The sequence below is a fragment of the Peromyscus leucopus genome, chromosome 16_21, assembly GCF_004664715.2.
Source record: "Peromyscus leucopus breed LL Stock chromosome 16_21, UCI_PerLeu_2.1, whole genome shotgun sequence".
Classification (NCBI taxonomy): Eukaryota; Metazoa; Chordata; class Mammalia; order Rodentia; family Cricetidae; genus Peromyscus; species Peromyscus leucopus.
The window spans coordinates 32567344-32584210 of record NC_051084.1 but is presented as its reverse complement, the minus strand read 5'-3'; the positions used below and the strand labels follow the sequence as shown (position 1 = coordinate 32584210).

General features: G+C 48.0%; 1 protein-coding gene across 2 annotated transcripts in view; it reads right to left on the bottom strand.

Moving 5' to 3' along the window:
* Stox1 (storkhead box 1) overlaps positions 1-16520 on the bottom strand; it is a 65315-nt gene extending 48795 nt beyond the window's left edge. For both annotated transcript variants that reach the window (XM_037199624.1, XM_037199625.1), the window contains exon 1: positions 16220-16520. In XM_037199624.1, the coding sequence (XP_037055519.1) occupies positions 16220-16520 (301 nt within the window). The remainder of the gene's footprint in view (positions 1-16219) is intronic.
* Positions 16521-16867: the final 347 nt, after the last annotated feature.

Below are 16867 nucleotides of genomic sequence, written 5' to 3'. Positions count from 1 at the left end.
TTCTCCTATGAAGCCAGTATCACTCCAATAGATAAATTAGGCAAAGACACAAGAAAAAAACACTATACACCTATATTCCCCAATGAAGACAGGCTCAAAGTTTCTCAACAAAATACTTGCAAATAGAATACACACATCAAAAAGATCATCATACACCATGCTCAACTTGGCTTTATCCCTGAAATGCAGAGATGGCTCAACAAACCCAAGTCAATAAATGTAATAAACCATATAAATGGTCTTAAGTAGATGAAGGAAAAGCCTTTGACAAAATCCAACAGCTTTCATGATAAAAGTCTTAGAGAATGTAAGGCTAGAGGGAACATAGCTCAACATAATAAAAGCTACATACAAAAAACCAACAGGCAACATCATCCTCCGTGGGAAAAGGCTTGAAGCAAAACAATGGGCGTCATGAACAAGACAGGGACGGAGAGTCACTATCCCCACTCCCTTACAGCATCCTGCTGGAAGGACTAACTGAAGCAATAAGGCAAGAGAAGGAAATTAAAGGAATACAGATAGGGAAAGAATACGTCAAACTACCCCTATTTTCAGATGACATGATTCTAAAAAAAAGAGATCACAAAAGTTCTACCAGAAAATTTCTAGAAAAAAAATTCAGCAAAGTGGCAAGATATAGAATCAACTTGCGGGGGGCTGGAGAGATGGCTCAGCAGTTAAGAGCACTAACTGCTCTTCCAGAGGTCCTGAGTTCAATTCCCAGCAACCATGTGGTGGTTCACAACCATCTGTAATGAGATCTGGTGCCCTCTTCTGGCCTGCAGACATACATGCTGTATACATAATAAATAAATAAATCTTAAAAAAAAAAAATCAACTTGCACAAATCAATAGCTTTTCTATTATATACACCAACAACACATAGAGAATGAGATCATGGACACCCTCCCCATTCACAATAGCCTGAAAGAAAATAATACGCCTTCCAGGCTGTGGTGGTACACGCTTTTAATCCCAGCACTTGGGAGCCAGGGGAAGGCAGATCTCCTAGTTCAAGTTCAGCTTGGTCTACAGATCGAGTTTCAGGATAGCCAAGACTACACAGACAAACCCTGTCTCAAAAAAACTAATAAATAATAATAATAATAATAATAATAATAATAACAACAACATGTCTAAGTCTAAATCTAACAATGGAAGTGAATCATCTCTACAGTAAAAAGTTTAAAACTCTGAAGAAGATAAAGACACTAAATATAAAGACACCCATGCTCATGGATTCGTAGAATTAATGTGAAAATGACCATCAACTATTTATAGATTTAACAGAATTCCCACCTCATTATTCATAGAAATAGAAAAAAAAAACTATCCTAAAACTTCATAAGGAACTCTAAAAGACCCTGGGTAACCAAACAACCCTAAGCAAAAACAAAACACTAAAGAGACTATAATTCCAGATCCAAGATATATTATAGAACCATAGAAACAGTATGGTGGCCGGGCGGTGGTGGCGCACACCTTTAATCCCAGCACTGGAGAGGCAGAGGCAGGCGAATCTCTGTGAGTTTGAGGCCAGTCTGGTCTACAGAGTGAGATCCAGGACAGGCACCAAAACTACACAAAGAAACCCTGTTTCGAAAAACAAAACAGCCGGGCAGTGGTGGCGCACGCCTTTAATCCCAGCACTCGGGAGGCAGAGCCAGGCGGATCTCTGTGAGTTCGAGGCCAGCCTGGTCTCCAAAGCGAGTTCCAGGAAAGGCGCAAAGCTACACAGAGAAACCCTGTCTCGAAAAACCAAACCAAACCAAAAAAAAAAAAAAAAAAAAAAAAAAAAAAAAAAGAAAAACCAAACAAACAAACAAACAGTATGGTATTGGCACAAAAATAGACACATGGATCAATCGAACAAAATTGAAGACTTAAACATTAGTACATGTAACTTCAGCCACTTAATATTTGACAAAGATGCTGAAAACATACTCTGGAAAAAAAGAAAGCATCTTCAACAAATGTTGCTGGGAAAACTGGGTGTCCACATACAGAAAAATCAGCTTGTACAAAAACTACCTCCAAATGGATCAAAGACCATTTATGGGGGCTAGAGAAATGGCTTAGAGGTTAAGTGCACCGACTGCTCTTCCAGAGGTCCTGAGTTCAATTCCCAGCAACCACATGGAGGCTCACAACCATCTGTAATGAGATCTGGTGCCCTCTTCTGGTCATACATGCTGTATACATAATAAATAAATAAATCTTAAAAAAAAAAAAAAAAGACCATTTATGTAACACCAAAATTGCTAGAAGATACATAGGCTGTGCCCTACATGAAATAGGTGTAGGAAAGGACTTCCTGAATAGAACTCCATTTGCCCAAGAACTAAGGCCAACAGTTGACAAGAGGGACTTCAGAAAACCAGAATATTTCCACACAGCTAATGAAACAGCCAACTGAGTGAGGTCTACAGGATGGATTAATACCCAGAATATATAGAGAACTCAAAAAACAAGAGTCAAATGACCAAATGACCCATTCAATAAATGAGGCTGGGATCTGAATAGAGTTCTCAAAAGAAAAAAGTGGCTAAGAAATTTCTCAAAATTTTCATCATCCCTAGCAAGTAGGGAAATACTAATCAAAACAACGTTGAGATTTCATCTTACCCCAGCCAGAATGGAAAAGATCGATGGAACAGCTTGACAACAGATGCTAGGAAGGATGTGGGAAAAAGAGAACCCTTATCCACTGTCGAGGGACTGCAAACTGCGGCGGGCACTGAAAATCAGTGTGCAGAATTCCCAGAAAGCTAACAACAAATCCACCATATGACCCAGAAAACCACTCCTTGGCATATGCCCAAAGGACCTGACATCCCACTCCACAGGTACCTGCTCGGCCACGTTCACTGCTGCTCTAGTCACAATAACTAGGACATGGAAACAACCTAAATGTCCGACGACTGAGGAATGGATAGTGAAATGTGGTACCTATACACTATGGCATACTATTCAGCTGTAAAGAAAACTGCTTTGCAGGTAGATGGATGGAACTAGAAAAGATCATAATGAGTGAAGTAACGCAAAAGACAAATGTCACATGTTCTCTCTCCTTTTTATTTTTTTAAAAGATTTATTTATTTATTATGTATACAGAGGAGGGTGCCAGATCTCATTACAGATGGTTGTGAGTCACCATGTGGTTGCTGGGAATTGAACTCAGGACCTCTGGAAGAGCAGTTGGTGCTCTTAACCTCTAAGCCATCTCTCCAGCGCCCCCCCTTTTTTTTTTTTTTGAGACAAGGTTTCTCTGTGTAGTTTTGGTGGCTGTCTTGCATCTCTGTAGACCAGGCTGGCCTCGAACTCACAGAGATCTGCCTGCCTCTGCCGCCCCCCAGCATACATGGTCTCTCTTATTGGAGGTGCCTAGCTCCAAATCTTTAGATGTAAGTACACAGTTTGTAGGAACTACAGAAACCAAGAAAGTAAAATGGGACCACTGCCAGGATGGGGGATTGGGAGGCAATGGAAAGGGGATAGTGGGGTCCAAATGCTCTGATCAGGGGAATGGGGAAAAGGGGGCACTTCAAAGAGCCTGAGGAAGAGTACCGAAGACAGAGGGAGGGGGTAAGGGGAACAGCCTGCTCCTCCTCCTGAGGAGAATCCATGCAGACACCTGGACATACATTCTGTGCCTGCACGGTACTCTACAGAACTCAGATTATACTGTAGCATAGCCAGCCATATTTTCTACAAACACAACTTACATACCACCACAATTTTTTTTTAATGGGCACAACCTTTATTTCCCTTCCCTAGGCTGATGTCAGGCAAGTGAGATATACTATAGACACAGCCAGAGCAAGCCCTTCCTCAAGCAGTTTTTTTTTTTTTTTTTTTTTTAGTTTTTCAAGACAGGGTTTCTCTGTGTAGCTTTGCGCCTTTCCTGGAACTCACTTGGTAGCCCAGGCTGGCCTCGAACTCACAGAGATCCGCCTGGCTCTGCCTCCCGAGTGCTGGGACTAAAGGCATGCGCCACCACCGCCCGGCTTCCTCAAGCAGTTTTTAACTTAGCAGTGACCCCCTACCCATCATTCTTTTATGGCAGTGACTTCCCACACTTCAGGGGGAGAGGAAGGCAGGGTTTCAGTGGACTCAAGCTCTGCCGGCATGTTGAGAGCCATCCAAGCGCTTCTTAGAGAAGACACAGACATTCAGGTCCGGCACACAGTCAGGCTCAGTACGTCTTCAGGACCGGGTGTCCCAAGTCCTTCTTCGGGGTCTGGAACCACAGTTGGAACTTGGTATGGAGCCCAGGCCGGGGGCTGCTCCTGGGAGTTGGAAGCCACATTCACTGGGGTCCAAGGGGTCCCCACTGAGCAGTAGGCACATGGCGTACCACCACAATTTTTGATGCGAAAGGCCTCAACCCCCATAGTAGACTCTCTGGGATGGGTACCAGCTGGTGTAAACTGGACTAACACACTGACTAACATCACCTCAAGCATATGGGACAACTTCTCAATGCAACCACCCAATTCACACCGGACTTGTGAGGGAAAATCCATTCAAATTGCCTTGCAGTCCATCAGTGGCTCCAACTTCAACTGGACCGTCACTATACAAGGCTTAATACACCAACCACCAAGAAAACAACAAATCTAAGTGGTGGAAGAGACAATGGAGTAACCTAACTGACCTACCAGTCTGTTTCATACACCATTCTCAGAAGATTCACAACTTGACAACTACATTTACTGACTTACCTTTAAGGAAAACTGAAACCAACGAATAATCAGTAATTATCAGGGATATATACCCATCTTTAAAACCAAAAAATCCACTTGCCAAATGAGGAAGAATGTTTGGAGCTGTGATATCATGCCTATACTCCACAACAATGAAATGATATTCTTCCCAATTCCTCTGGATATACACACCGGGAACATCACACATTTGTTTCCTCCCAGAATATGGAACACTGGTTCACAGTCTGTTGAAATTCCAGCCTGGACTTATACCAGCTACCAAAGTGAATACATCAACCCAAGAGTGGATATGATACAATTTGCAACCAGAGGATGCCCTAGATCCTACGACTCCTTTGTGCCAAGGTATCACATAAAAAAGGCAGACCACAGAAACTTACATTGGTGGAAAACTTCAGATATGGACCTTTCCAAACTGGAACCCTGGAAACACACACCCCTAGGACTTCCCTATTATTTCTACATGAGTCTCCTACTTTTACAGCTCAAGGAATGGGGCATTGGAGACTTCATGGCCCATAAGCCAATAGTCAATATATCACATGTAGGAACTGCACAGAGGACCCCCATTTGATGAGGCGTATGTCTTCTCCATAACCTGGAAGTTCTACGGAATCCAAGAAGGCAGCCTAACACTGTGCATCACTGATAGAGGAGGATGAGAGGAGAACAACACATTCTTCACAGCCCACTAGAAGGCAGCATTTGGCGACTCCTCTGCTTCACCACTGATGGCTATGGGAGAGCATCACGTCAGACCTCAGCCTACCTGCAAGGCTTGGAGTCACACCTCGGATCCAGAAGATCTCACTTCCCTTCAACCTCAAGTCACGGATCCCACCTGAAGAACGCCGCCCTGAGCCTGAATTTAGGAGAATACCAGTCTTCTCCTCCTCAGGAAATAGGTTTGCTGCAGGAAAACCCTTGCGGTTGCTGGAGCTGTGTTGGTTGGCTCCTCACTAGGAGCTGGCACAGCATCTTTGTTCTTTCAGACATAAGTGAGGAGATCGTAGACATCAGAAATCTTACTGAATAACAATAATTGGCCATTAGCACCTTGTCTGAAGGACTAGATACAACTCACAAACTGACTACACGCCTTCATCTGGAACTAAATTACTGACGAAATTGTTGGCGGATACTAACAAATATACAGCTGCAAATTTGAAGAAACTAGCTGTAGCCAACCAGATCTCTCAAAATGATCTGCTACAACTTCTTCAAGGAACAAAGAGAAGAATGTATCCAAGCAAGACTCACTTGTCAGTGAGTACACGGAACTATCTCAGCCCTTCTCTACAGGATTTGGAACAAAAACGGCAATCTGCAAGTCTCTCCTGGACCCAATGCAAACCTCTCGGTGTGAGCATGGATTCTGCAAAATACATTTACACTTAGTCTATATAGACTTCAGTACCAGATTAGCACACACCCCTGTTGCCTAGGAAACTTGGCAGTGGATCTCTTAAACCCACTAACTATTCCCTATGAACTAGTTGGACTAATACAAAGACGTCTACTACCTAGAGGAACATACCATCTCACTTGGAGCCACCCACCCTCTGTCCAATGAGCTCCAAACGTCAGAACTGATTCCTTTGGTCTCTGCAAACCAACTCACAGACCTTGGCAATGGAGTCTTTACCACATGCTCCATGAAGGCCTTCAGCCTCACAGTTGACATCGATAACATCACCAGGGATACCTTGGACTCCACTTTTTCTTCTGCAGAACCTGGTTGGCTGTATACAACGCTGCTAGAGTTACAGCTCATTTCTCAGGACAGTAAACCTGCCCAAGAGCTCTGACCTAACGTTTGAACAGAGACACATTTTTGACTCAGGTACCTATATAATAATGAACATGAAGATGGCTTGCTAGGTATACTGGGTGGTTTTGTGTGTTGACTTGACAACTAGCTAGAGTCATCAGAGGAAGGAGCCTCAGCTGAGGAAATGCCTCCTTGAAATCCAGCTGTAAGGCATTTTTTTTCAATTAGTAATCAATGGGGGAGGGCCCAGCCCATGGTGGGTGGTGCCATCCCTGGACTGCTGATCCAATGTTCTGTAAGGTGGGAAGCCAGCCAGTAAGCAGATCCCCTCCATGGCCTCTGAATTAGCTCCTGCCTCCAGGATCCTGCCTTGTTTGAGTTCCTGTCCTGACTTCCTTCAGTGATAAACAGCAATGATAAAGTGTAAGCCAAATAGACCCTTTCCTCCCCAATTTGCTTTTTGGTCATGGTGTTTTATCACAGCAATAGAAACCCTAAGACACTAGGGAAGACTAGAAAGCCATTAATGACATTTCCACTGGAGGCAGAGAGACAGAGTCCAACATTTATCAGCTGCACTCAACGTGGACACTATTGCCTGTCCCATAAAGTTAGCAGCAACCTTCAAAAGTGCTCTTTATTTGATGTGACTGGTAGTATGTTTAGATTTGACTATCCTTGCTTCTTCACGTGGAACTTATTCCACTGGATAAAGGAGAGCCTTTGGCTTTTGGTATACATCATATTGGCCTTTTTGACATGCAAATTCCTTATGATTATTTTGGGCTTGTTTAATAACCTTCATTTTAGGAGGAGCTATGACAGTGAGCTCCAGAGACCACTATCACACCAGAGGGGACGAACCAGCTGTGTATGGTTCCTGCAGACACATCTGTGCAAACCCTGACTGGAGAAACGTCTTCGGGAGATGTATCATCTCCATACCACCTCAGGCAAGGAATATTGTATTCCAGATTCCTGTTTCTACCCCACCAAGTAATTGCCATTTTTGCCAAAAGAGATGGTCTGTATACATTGATTTTAGATCCAAGATGGAAGCCAGCAAAGACTCGCCAGACTTCCTAATGCTTTATATCTATCATTTGCTTTTTCACAATATATATCAGTTTGTTTTGTTTTTCATGACAGGGTTTCTCTGTGTAGCCCCAGCTGTCCTAGAACTTGCTCTGTAGGCCAGGTTGACCTCTACCTCAGAGATCTGCCTGCCTCTCCAGTGCTGAGATTAAAGGCGGGCGCTGCCGCCGCCGCCACCCAGCTGCTTTTTTATAATATTAGCATACACACAACTGAGAGACAACACTGGAAGCTGAAGCTCACTGGACTCTTAGTTGCTCTTTTCATTAAAGAAGAAAACCCCCGGCCCACAGCCACGACCCACGGACTCCTCCTACTTGACCCGGATCCAGTTAGGATGACGCTCTATGATTGGTTCTGCTCAGAGTCCTGCAGCTCCAAACCTGCAATGCCCCCCTTTGGGACATTTTTGTTTGGAAGTGAGGGCATTACCTTTTATTTCTGAATCTGTTTCTCAACTTGGTGCAAACCAAACCTGTGGAAAATATAAATTTGGAAAAATGTGTATATGCCATAGGGATCATAGCGGTATCCTGTGATCGACACTGTTTTGACCACTTTGCTTAATAATGGTATGTTTTAATGCCTGAGATTAATTTTCTGGCATGTATTTGTCTATTAGTAATTGAGATATTTATTCTATGCTTTCTCCTTTTCCTGTTGTGGCCTGAATTTGCCAATTTCTGGGAAACTGCTAGTAATTCTTATGTGTGGCCCCCATTGGCACTGTGTATACCTCAAGGACCAGGGGATGGAATGTAATGAACATATAAAAGATGCCTTCTGGACATGTCAAAATAGCTCAGTCAGACATCCTACTATACCCAAGGCTGCTCCTAATAACCAGAAGCCAGTGACATCACTCATTCCAGATAACCAGGCACAGTCCTAGGTGCCCCATGACACTCACTGGACATGTAAGCAGAGACCAAGAGCAATGCTCTGCACATCTGGAGAGATGCCACATTGATCTATCCTGCAGCTGGAGAGTCTCCCCCAGGATCCTGACCCTTGAATCAGAGACTTCTGTCAGAGCATGGACCTGACCTTCTGCTCAGATATATCACACAGGTGAGTAGCCTTGGGGAGATAGGCTTAGGACCGTAGTTAGGAATTTAGAGTGTGAACCTTGTGCGATGACCCTCAGCATAATAAAATATAACTTTTGTTATGTCAACTATGCATATCTATCTTCTTGCTTGCAACACCCTGGCTGTCCTGGAACTTGCTATATAGACTGGGTCGACCTCAGACTCTGAGATCTGCCTGCCTCTGCTTCCCCAGTGCTGGGATGAAAGGCCTGCAGCCCCACTTCCAACCCTCCACTGATCCTTAATAAACTGCTAAGGAAATGGTACGGAGCCATGAAGGGGTGACTGACAGCACAAAGGATCCTATACCAGGTATGGGCAAACGCCTGTGGTCCCAGCCCTGGGTGGGGGGGGGCAAGAGGTCAGTGAAGGTCAGCTTAGGTGATATGAGACCCTGCCTCAAAACACATACACACAGAAAGTTCCTTTTTTGCATATTTTCTCCCCCAAAAGAATACTTTTTTTTTTTTTTTTTTTGGTTTTTTCGAGATAGTTTTTCTGTACTGTAGCTTTGGTGCCTGTCCTGGATCTCGCTCTATAGACCAGGCTGGCCTCGAACTCACAGAGATCCGCCTGCCTCTGCCTCCTGAGTGCTGTGATTAAAGGCGTGTGCCACCACTGCCCAGCAAGAATACATTTTCAAAAAAGGTATTATCAGGGTCTGAGAAATAGTTCAGCAGTTAAAGAGCACTGACTGCTCTTCCACAGGGCCTGGGCTCAATTCCCAGGATCTACCTGGGGACTCACAATGGTCTATAACTGAAGTTCCAGGGGATCTGACCTGTTCTTCTGACCTCTGCAGATTCCAGGTGCACCCCGTGGTAGTGCACAGACACATAAGCAGGCAAAGCACCCATACACATAGAATAAAAATTCTATTTTTAAAAAAGGCTGACATCAAAGGAGCCGAGTACTGCAAATGGTCAAGGCAAGCAGCTCCCTTCTCCCTCCCCGAGAATGCTGGCTGTTCTGGCCACCAAACTGGGAAGGTTTCAGGACTTGCATTCTCCTCTAGCACGGGGGCTTGGGGACATCATTAGCTCTCAGCTGCGGCATGCAGTTCAAGTAGTCTGATGACAAGACCATGCCCACCTGACCCCCCACTGTGAAGCCCGCGGGTGCCTCTGAGCAGAAAACGGATCCAAGCGGAGCACACATTTGGCAAGTGAACCTAGGAAAACATGGCTGAAGCTGGGGTGGGAGGAGGGACTGAGAGCAGGGAGCAGCTGTTTTTGTCATGGATGCCCCAGGAGGAGAGGGGACTCTTGACAACCTTCCTGGAAGGGAGAGGGCCTGGCCTCTGAGGAAGGCTGGAGGGAAAGAGAGATGAGACAAGAGACTGAAGCTTCAGAAGCCGCCTCACACCCTCCATTCCTTTCCTACCTGCAAAATGGGCAGAATCATCCCAATTCACTCCAAGTCACCAGGACAGAAAAACAGCCAAGCTGAAGATGACGTCCGCCTCGAAGGGGAGGGCAAGCTAAGACTGTGGCGTTCAGACATCTAAAGGTGGGGGGGTCACATCGGTTCCTTCCTCCACAGCTGGACATTTCTCCCCAACAGAAGGACCGCTTTGTTCTCTTTGATTTTCTGAGAAGGTCTCATGTCGCCCAGGTCTTGAACTGTGTGTGACTTAACAAGCTCACCAGCTTCTCTGACACATTCTCACTGTGTAGCCCTAGCTGGCATCAGAGACCCTCCTGCCTCCACCTCCTGCCCTCCCAGATGCTGGGGCTACACACCAGTTCCGCCACACGCAGTTTACACAGCCTGGAGGATCAGACCCAAGGCTCCCACATGTTACACATGTACCAGCTAAGCTACATGCCCAGCCCCCAGGATAACATTTTGTGGTTACCGTTTTGTTTTGAAACTGCTGCCCTGCACTATGACATCATAAAGGAGAAAAATGTAACTTCATAAAGGAGAATGTAACTACATAACATCATAAAGGAGAATGGAACTACATAACATCATAAAGGAGAATGGAACTACATAAAAGAATGTAACATCATAAAGGAGAAGAATGTACCCAGCAAGTTCAATTCCCAAAAACCAAAAAAGAAAATGTTTAGTCAATCAAAAAGGGAAAAGACAGGAATTAAATCAATCACTTTTTCTTTTCTTTTTTTTTTTTTTTGAGACCAGTTCTCACTAAGCTACACTGTCTTCCAACTCCACAAGTGGCTGAGGGTGGCCTTGAATTCCTGATCCTTCTGCTTCTGCCTCGAGTGCTGGGATTACATTGGCTTAATTTGTTGTTTGTTAATTACTTGGATCGGCTTATTTTGTTGTTTTAGAACAGGGTCTTAACAATTCACTATACAGCTCAGGCTGGTCTTGAACTCACGGCAAGCAGTTCTGCCTCAGCCTCAGTTTAAACATGCACCACCACACCCAGCTCGACTTCATTCATTTGAAAGTCCTGGGTATCTAACTCAGGGTCTCCCATGTGTCAGGCAGGCGCCGTGAAGCTACAACCCCCAGCTCAGCTGGAAGGCTGTGCTCTGAGCTGCTGGGACGTTATCCTTCCTTCACCCGTGTGACAAGCCGGTTTTACCTTCTTCTGAAGCACATGAGCCCAGAGGAAGATGCATTAAAAACACCAGAACCCAGGGGAAGTCGACTCCTGTAACCCCAGCTAATCAGGAGGCTGCGGCCGAAGGCCTATAAATTCAAGACCTCAAGACCTGCCCAGGCCACGGAACAAGATGCCTCCAAAGTACCAAGCACCGAGAGGACCACTGAGATTGCTCATCGAGGGAATGTGCTCACGGCTCTGCCTGGTGACTTGAGTCCAATCCCTAGGGCCCACGTGATGGAAGGAGAGAGCAAACCCCGGCCAGTTATTCTCTGACCTACACACACACACACACACACACACACACACCAGAGCCTGCATTCACCACCCACACCGACACTTATAAAGCTTTAAAAAACGAGCTGGGAATGGAGCTCCGTGGGAGAGTGCTTGCCTAGTATGTACAAGGCCCTGGGGGCAACCTCCACCACTGAGGAAGAGGAAAACGGAATAATCAGGAATATGGAAGAATGAATGAAGACTTTAAAGTGTGTGTGTTGGATATATTTGTATGTGTACACGTACATGCAGGTGTGTGTACATGTATGTGTTTATGGGTGTCAAGGTCAGAAGTCAACGTTGGATGACTCCCTTAGTCACTCTTCCCTTTATTTATTTTTTTATTTTATCTTATTTTTTTGAGACAGGGTTTCTGTGTGTAGCTTTGGAACCTGTCCTGGAACTCGCTTTGTAGACCAGGCTGGCCTCGAACTCACAGAGATCCACCTGGGAGTGCTGGGATTAAAGGCGTGCGCCGCCGCCGCAGCCGCCGCCACCGCCGCCGCCGCCGCCAACCCCCCCCCCCCCCCCCCCCCCCCCGGCCACTTTATTTTTTTGAGACAGGGTCTCTGACTGGTTTTGCTAAGCTGGCTGGTGAACAAACTCAAGAGGCCTGCCTATCCTCAGCCACCCTTCTGTGTTGGGATTACAGGTCGGAGCCGACATACCTACCTGGCTTTTTCTGCGGATGATGGGGCTCCTAACGCAGGTCCTCAGGTCTGTGCAGCAAACTGCCCACTGAGCAACCTCCTCAGCCTGGTGGATTTCGTATTTAAAAATAGCCATAGGGGTGGGGACACGTGCCTTTGGTCCCGAAATTCAGGAGATGTGGCAGGAGGAATTGTGTAGGCCAGCCCGGTCTACGTAGTTCCAGGACACCCAGGACTACATAGATCTTGTTTCAAATAAATAAATAAAGCCATGGGGGGAGAGGGCTGGAGGAGATGCTGGGCAGTTTAGAGTACTTGCTCTTTCAGAGGACTAGAGTGGGATTCCCAAATCAGGAGATTTGTTGCTGACCTCAGACCTCCACAGCCACCAGGCACTCAATGTGAAAAGATGCTATGGGCTGAGATAATTCAAGTATGTGTGTGTCCTGTAATCTCAGCTCTGAGTGTGGAGAAAGGATCCTGGGGTTCACTGATCAGCTAGTCTAGCCAGTTGGTAAGCTCCAGGTTTAGTGAGAGGTCACAGAGGGGGGTCGGGGAGAGAGGAGAGTAAAGATTCTAAGCCATGTTTAGGGTGAGAGCGTGGAGACACATTTGGACAAGGCATCCCACTGATTGCCCGCCTTTCCTGTCAGTCCCAGTGGTGGGGTCTCAGAGCAGCAACTGGACCTGCCCAAACAAAAGACGATGCCCCGCCCCCCCCGCCCCCCCCCCCAGACCTCAGCTGGGTAAGCAAACCAGCTGTCTCCCACCAGCTTCTAGAATTCCCCTTTCATGAGTTAATGTCATTTGCTACTAAAAAACAAACAAAACCCCAAATAAAACCCCCGAGGCCTCCGGCACTAAAGAGGCAGCTGCCTGCTGTCATCAAGCGGAAAGTTTTAATGTCCGTTTCCAGGAAAATACTCCCCGGCCTCCACCTTGGCTTTCCTCTAGTGGGGACGACGGGGGGGGGGGGGGGGGGGGGTCTCTAAGCAAAGACCGAGAGAAACAGCACAAGCCGGGGAAGAAACCGCAGCCTCCGGTTTAGCTGTGCCCCGGGACCCGTCTGTCCTTACCGCAGGCCCTCGGTGCTTGCCTTATTTATTAGATGGGTTTTGCCTATTTATCTCTGTGTTGGGGTGGGTGCCAGGGCCTCGGGACATATGAGAGGTCAGAGGCACACTGTGGAACCTGCTCTCTCCTAAGTTTCAGGGATCAAATTCAAGTCCCCAGGCTTGCAGAGCAAGCACCACGCCCGCTGAACAATCTGAGTGGCACTGGTTTTTTGGAGCCAAGGCTCTACGCAGCCCAGGCTGGGTATGAGCTCTTGCTTTGTGGCTGAGGATGGTCTTAACGCCTGATCTCCGGCCTCCACCTCCTGAATACTGAGATCCCAGGCGTGTGCCACCACACCAAAAAAAGAAAAAGAAAGATCCAAATTAACAGCAGAGACAAATGGACCCTCTGTGTTCCTTTTCAGTATTTTACTCTCTCCCACAAATTACCTTAAGACGAGAGCTAGCACCTGCAGCTGTCTGTCCCCAGAAGCTCCTTTTTGTGTCCCCAGAAACCCATTTTGGCTTTCTGGAAGCCCATGCTGCCAGAGGTGGGAGAAGAGACTAAAACTTTATACTTCTTTTCTTTTTTTTTTTTTTTAGTTTTTCAAGACAGGATTTCTCTGTGTAACAGTCCTGGCTGTCCTGAAACTCTCTTTGTAGACCAAGGCTGGCCTGGAACTCACAGAGATCCTCCTGTCTCTGCCTCCGAGTGCTGGGATTACAGGCGTGCGCCGCCGCCGTTGCCGCCACCACCACCTGGCCTGAAACCTCATTTCTTTTAGTCACTGTCCTCTGGGACTCTAAGGTGGTCCAAGAGCTGATGACTGGTGACTCTTTATTCCTGTGACTCTGGCATCTCAAGTTAGATGGCAATTAGCAATCCTATTCAAAACAAAAACACCCCTAAACACCCATATGCATCTGTCCCTAGGTCAGGCAGCTCTTCCCCAAGCTGAAGCTGGCAGAGTGCTTGGCTGGCACACACGAAGCCCTGGGTTCAACCCCCATAAACAAGGCATAGGAGGTAAATGAAGGGAAACCAGTTCAAGGCAACCTTGGTTACATAGCCAATTTGAGGCCAGCTTGGGCTGCATTAAACCCTACATAAAAAAAAAAAGTCCCAGTGGTTAAGAGTACCAGCTACTCTTTCAGAGGATCCAGGTTCAAGTCCGCATACCCACATAGTCACTGCCAGCTGTAACTCCAGTTCCAGGGCATCTGGCTCTCTTCTGGCCTCTGTGGGCACCTGTGAGCACAAGGTGCATGTATACACTCAGGCCCATACACACAAAATAAACCTCTTTTGTTTTGTTTTTCGAGACAGGGTTTCTCTGTGTAGCCCTGGCTGTCCTGGAACTCACTCTGTAGACCAGGCTGGCCTTGAACCCACAGAGATCCACCTGCCTCTGCCTCCCGAGTGCTGGGACTAAAGTCGTACACCAAAACGTGTGGCAAACATCCCCCAAAATTTTAAAACGTTTAAATAAACCTGTTATACTCTCCCTTGTTAATGAATCTCTGGTGAGCTGTCATTTTACCTCCAAACGTGTCCCAAAGCATGCATACACACATACACACAAACATAAATATATATGAAAAACATCCGATGAGTCTTTCATTACTGGACACTAGTCAGGTAGGTGCACTGTGCTGGAAAGGAATGGGGCCCCGTTCACCTTTCTACCCCTATCCCACGATGCGCCACAGCTCCTTGGGCCCCAACGGCGGTATCACGGCTGCCACGGACTTTGCGTAAATCCTCTTATTTCACCCCTCCCTCCGGTCTAGACCCCCACTGCATTCAGTTCCCTTTCTGAAATACACACTGCCCACCCTTTGGACGGAGGCAGAGGACGGGAGAATGCAACCACTAGTTCAAACCAGAGAAACCCAGGACACAGGACTGAAAAGCCGTTTTCATCCAGCCTGTCTGCAAGCCCCCTACCCCAGCGAGGATTCTGACTTGGTTACTTGGCTCCCTGTTTCAAAGCCAGAGAACTATACTTTCGACTCACTCCTGCCTGGAAAAGATGAAACCTGTCTATGTGGTTTTGCAATCTCCTCTTATTCTTTTTAAGCAAAGAAATGTGGGGGTGGGCGGGCTAAGGGGACAGACAGCATGAAGGTGAGAAGCTGGCTGGGCTGCCTAGAGAAGGTCACCATCCCTGGACAAGACCACACACAGCATCAGGTGTCCCCTGGCCCCAGGGAGTATAATGAATGTTTATTCGCTGTGCTCCTGCGATGGGAGGAGGAGGACCCGTGACTAAGATGAAGAGGTTCCTTGGTAGGAGTCAAAACTCAGGACTGGAAACAACTGATCACCACCACACCTCAAACGTCCCCACAGCCCCCACAGACAGCCAGGGCAGAACCAGGTAGGCTTTGGAGGGAGCTGTCACAGCTGCCTGCCTGTAGTGGCCAGTGTTAGTGACCACTCACTGGTGCAGTGGTTCCGTTTCTCAAGGAGAATCTCTATTTTACAAGCAAACAGCTCTTGTCGGTTTCCCAAACAAACGATCAATCTGAAAAGACTGGAGAGGTGGAAATTTCTCTGACTGGTTAATGAAATGGGATGCGTCCACAGCACCATCTATTTCTACCCCCCGCCTCCGGCAGTTAATGACGATCCCCCAAACTTCTGAAAGTTGGCTGACCCAAGAAGCAGGACACGAACACCAGGGACCGAAATGGAATAAAGGAGGGAGGAAGGAAAGATCGAAAGAAAAGCAGAAAGGGAGTTAAAAGTAGGAAGAAGGCTAGGAAGGAAGGATGGAGCAAGCGGATTCCTTCTCCAACCAGAGCCTAACTTTTCTTAAAATGCCTCCTCCTCCCCTGCCACCAGGAACCCGCGGGCTCTCGGGACTTGTCGCGGTGACCCTGGCCGCCTCTGGCCACGCACCAGGCCTCCCCCCTTCGCGCCCCCACGCAGTCTGTTCGCCGCGGCTCCCGGCTCGCACTCACCCACCGCGGTGATGCGGAAGCCCCGGGGCGACCGCAGGGCTCGGCGCCGCCACGCATCCCGCAGCACCTGCACGCAGGGCTGGGGCGCTCGCACCAGCAGCACCCGGCGCTGCAGCCAGCCGAGGAAGGCCAGCCGCGAGGCGGCGCGCGCCAGCCGTGCGTTCCAGAAGCAGCGCGCGTTGGCCCGGCGGAAGGCGCGGAACAGCGCGCGGCCGCCCGGCTCCCCCGCCGCCTGCCCGGCTTCCCGCGGGCTCAGCACCAGGGCCAGCGAGCCGGGCGCCAGCTGCACCGGCGGCGCCATACCGTCCGCCCGCGGGACCCGCGCTCACTGCGCCCGCGCCCGCGCCCGCTGCCCCGGGAGCCGGCTGCGGGGGGCGGGGCCGGGGGCGGGGCCCGGCTTCCCAGGGCGTCGCCGCTGTCACTCCCGGGTCCCCGCAGCAACCAGAAGAGCCCCGGACATCGCCCACCCGCAGGGCGGAGAGGACCCAGGTCGCGCGTGGGAGGTGACCCAGGTTTGAGCCTCCGCTCCGCTCCTGACCTATCAGGCCAGTTCTCCGGCTTCTCTGGTCTTAGATCCTCATCTCGCAGCAGAGTACTCTGAGGACCCTCTCGTCCGTGGCTTTCTGAAGTTCTAGCGTGTGCCTTCCT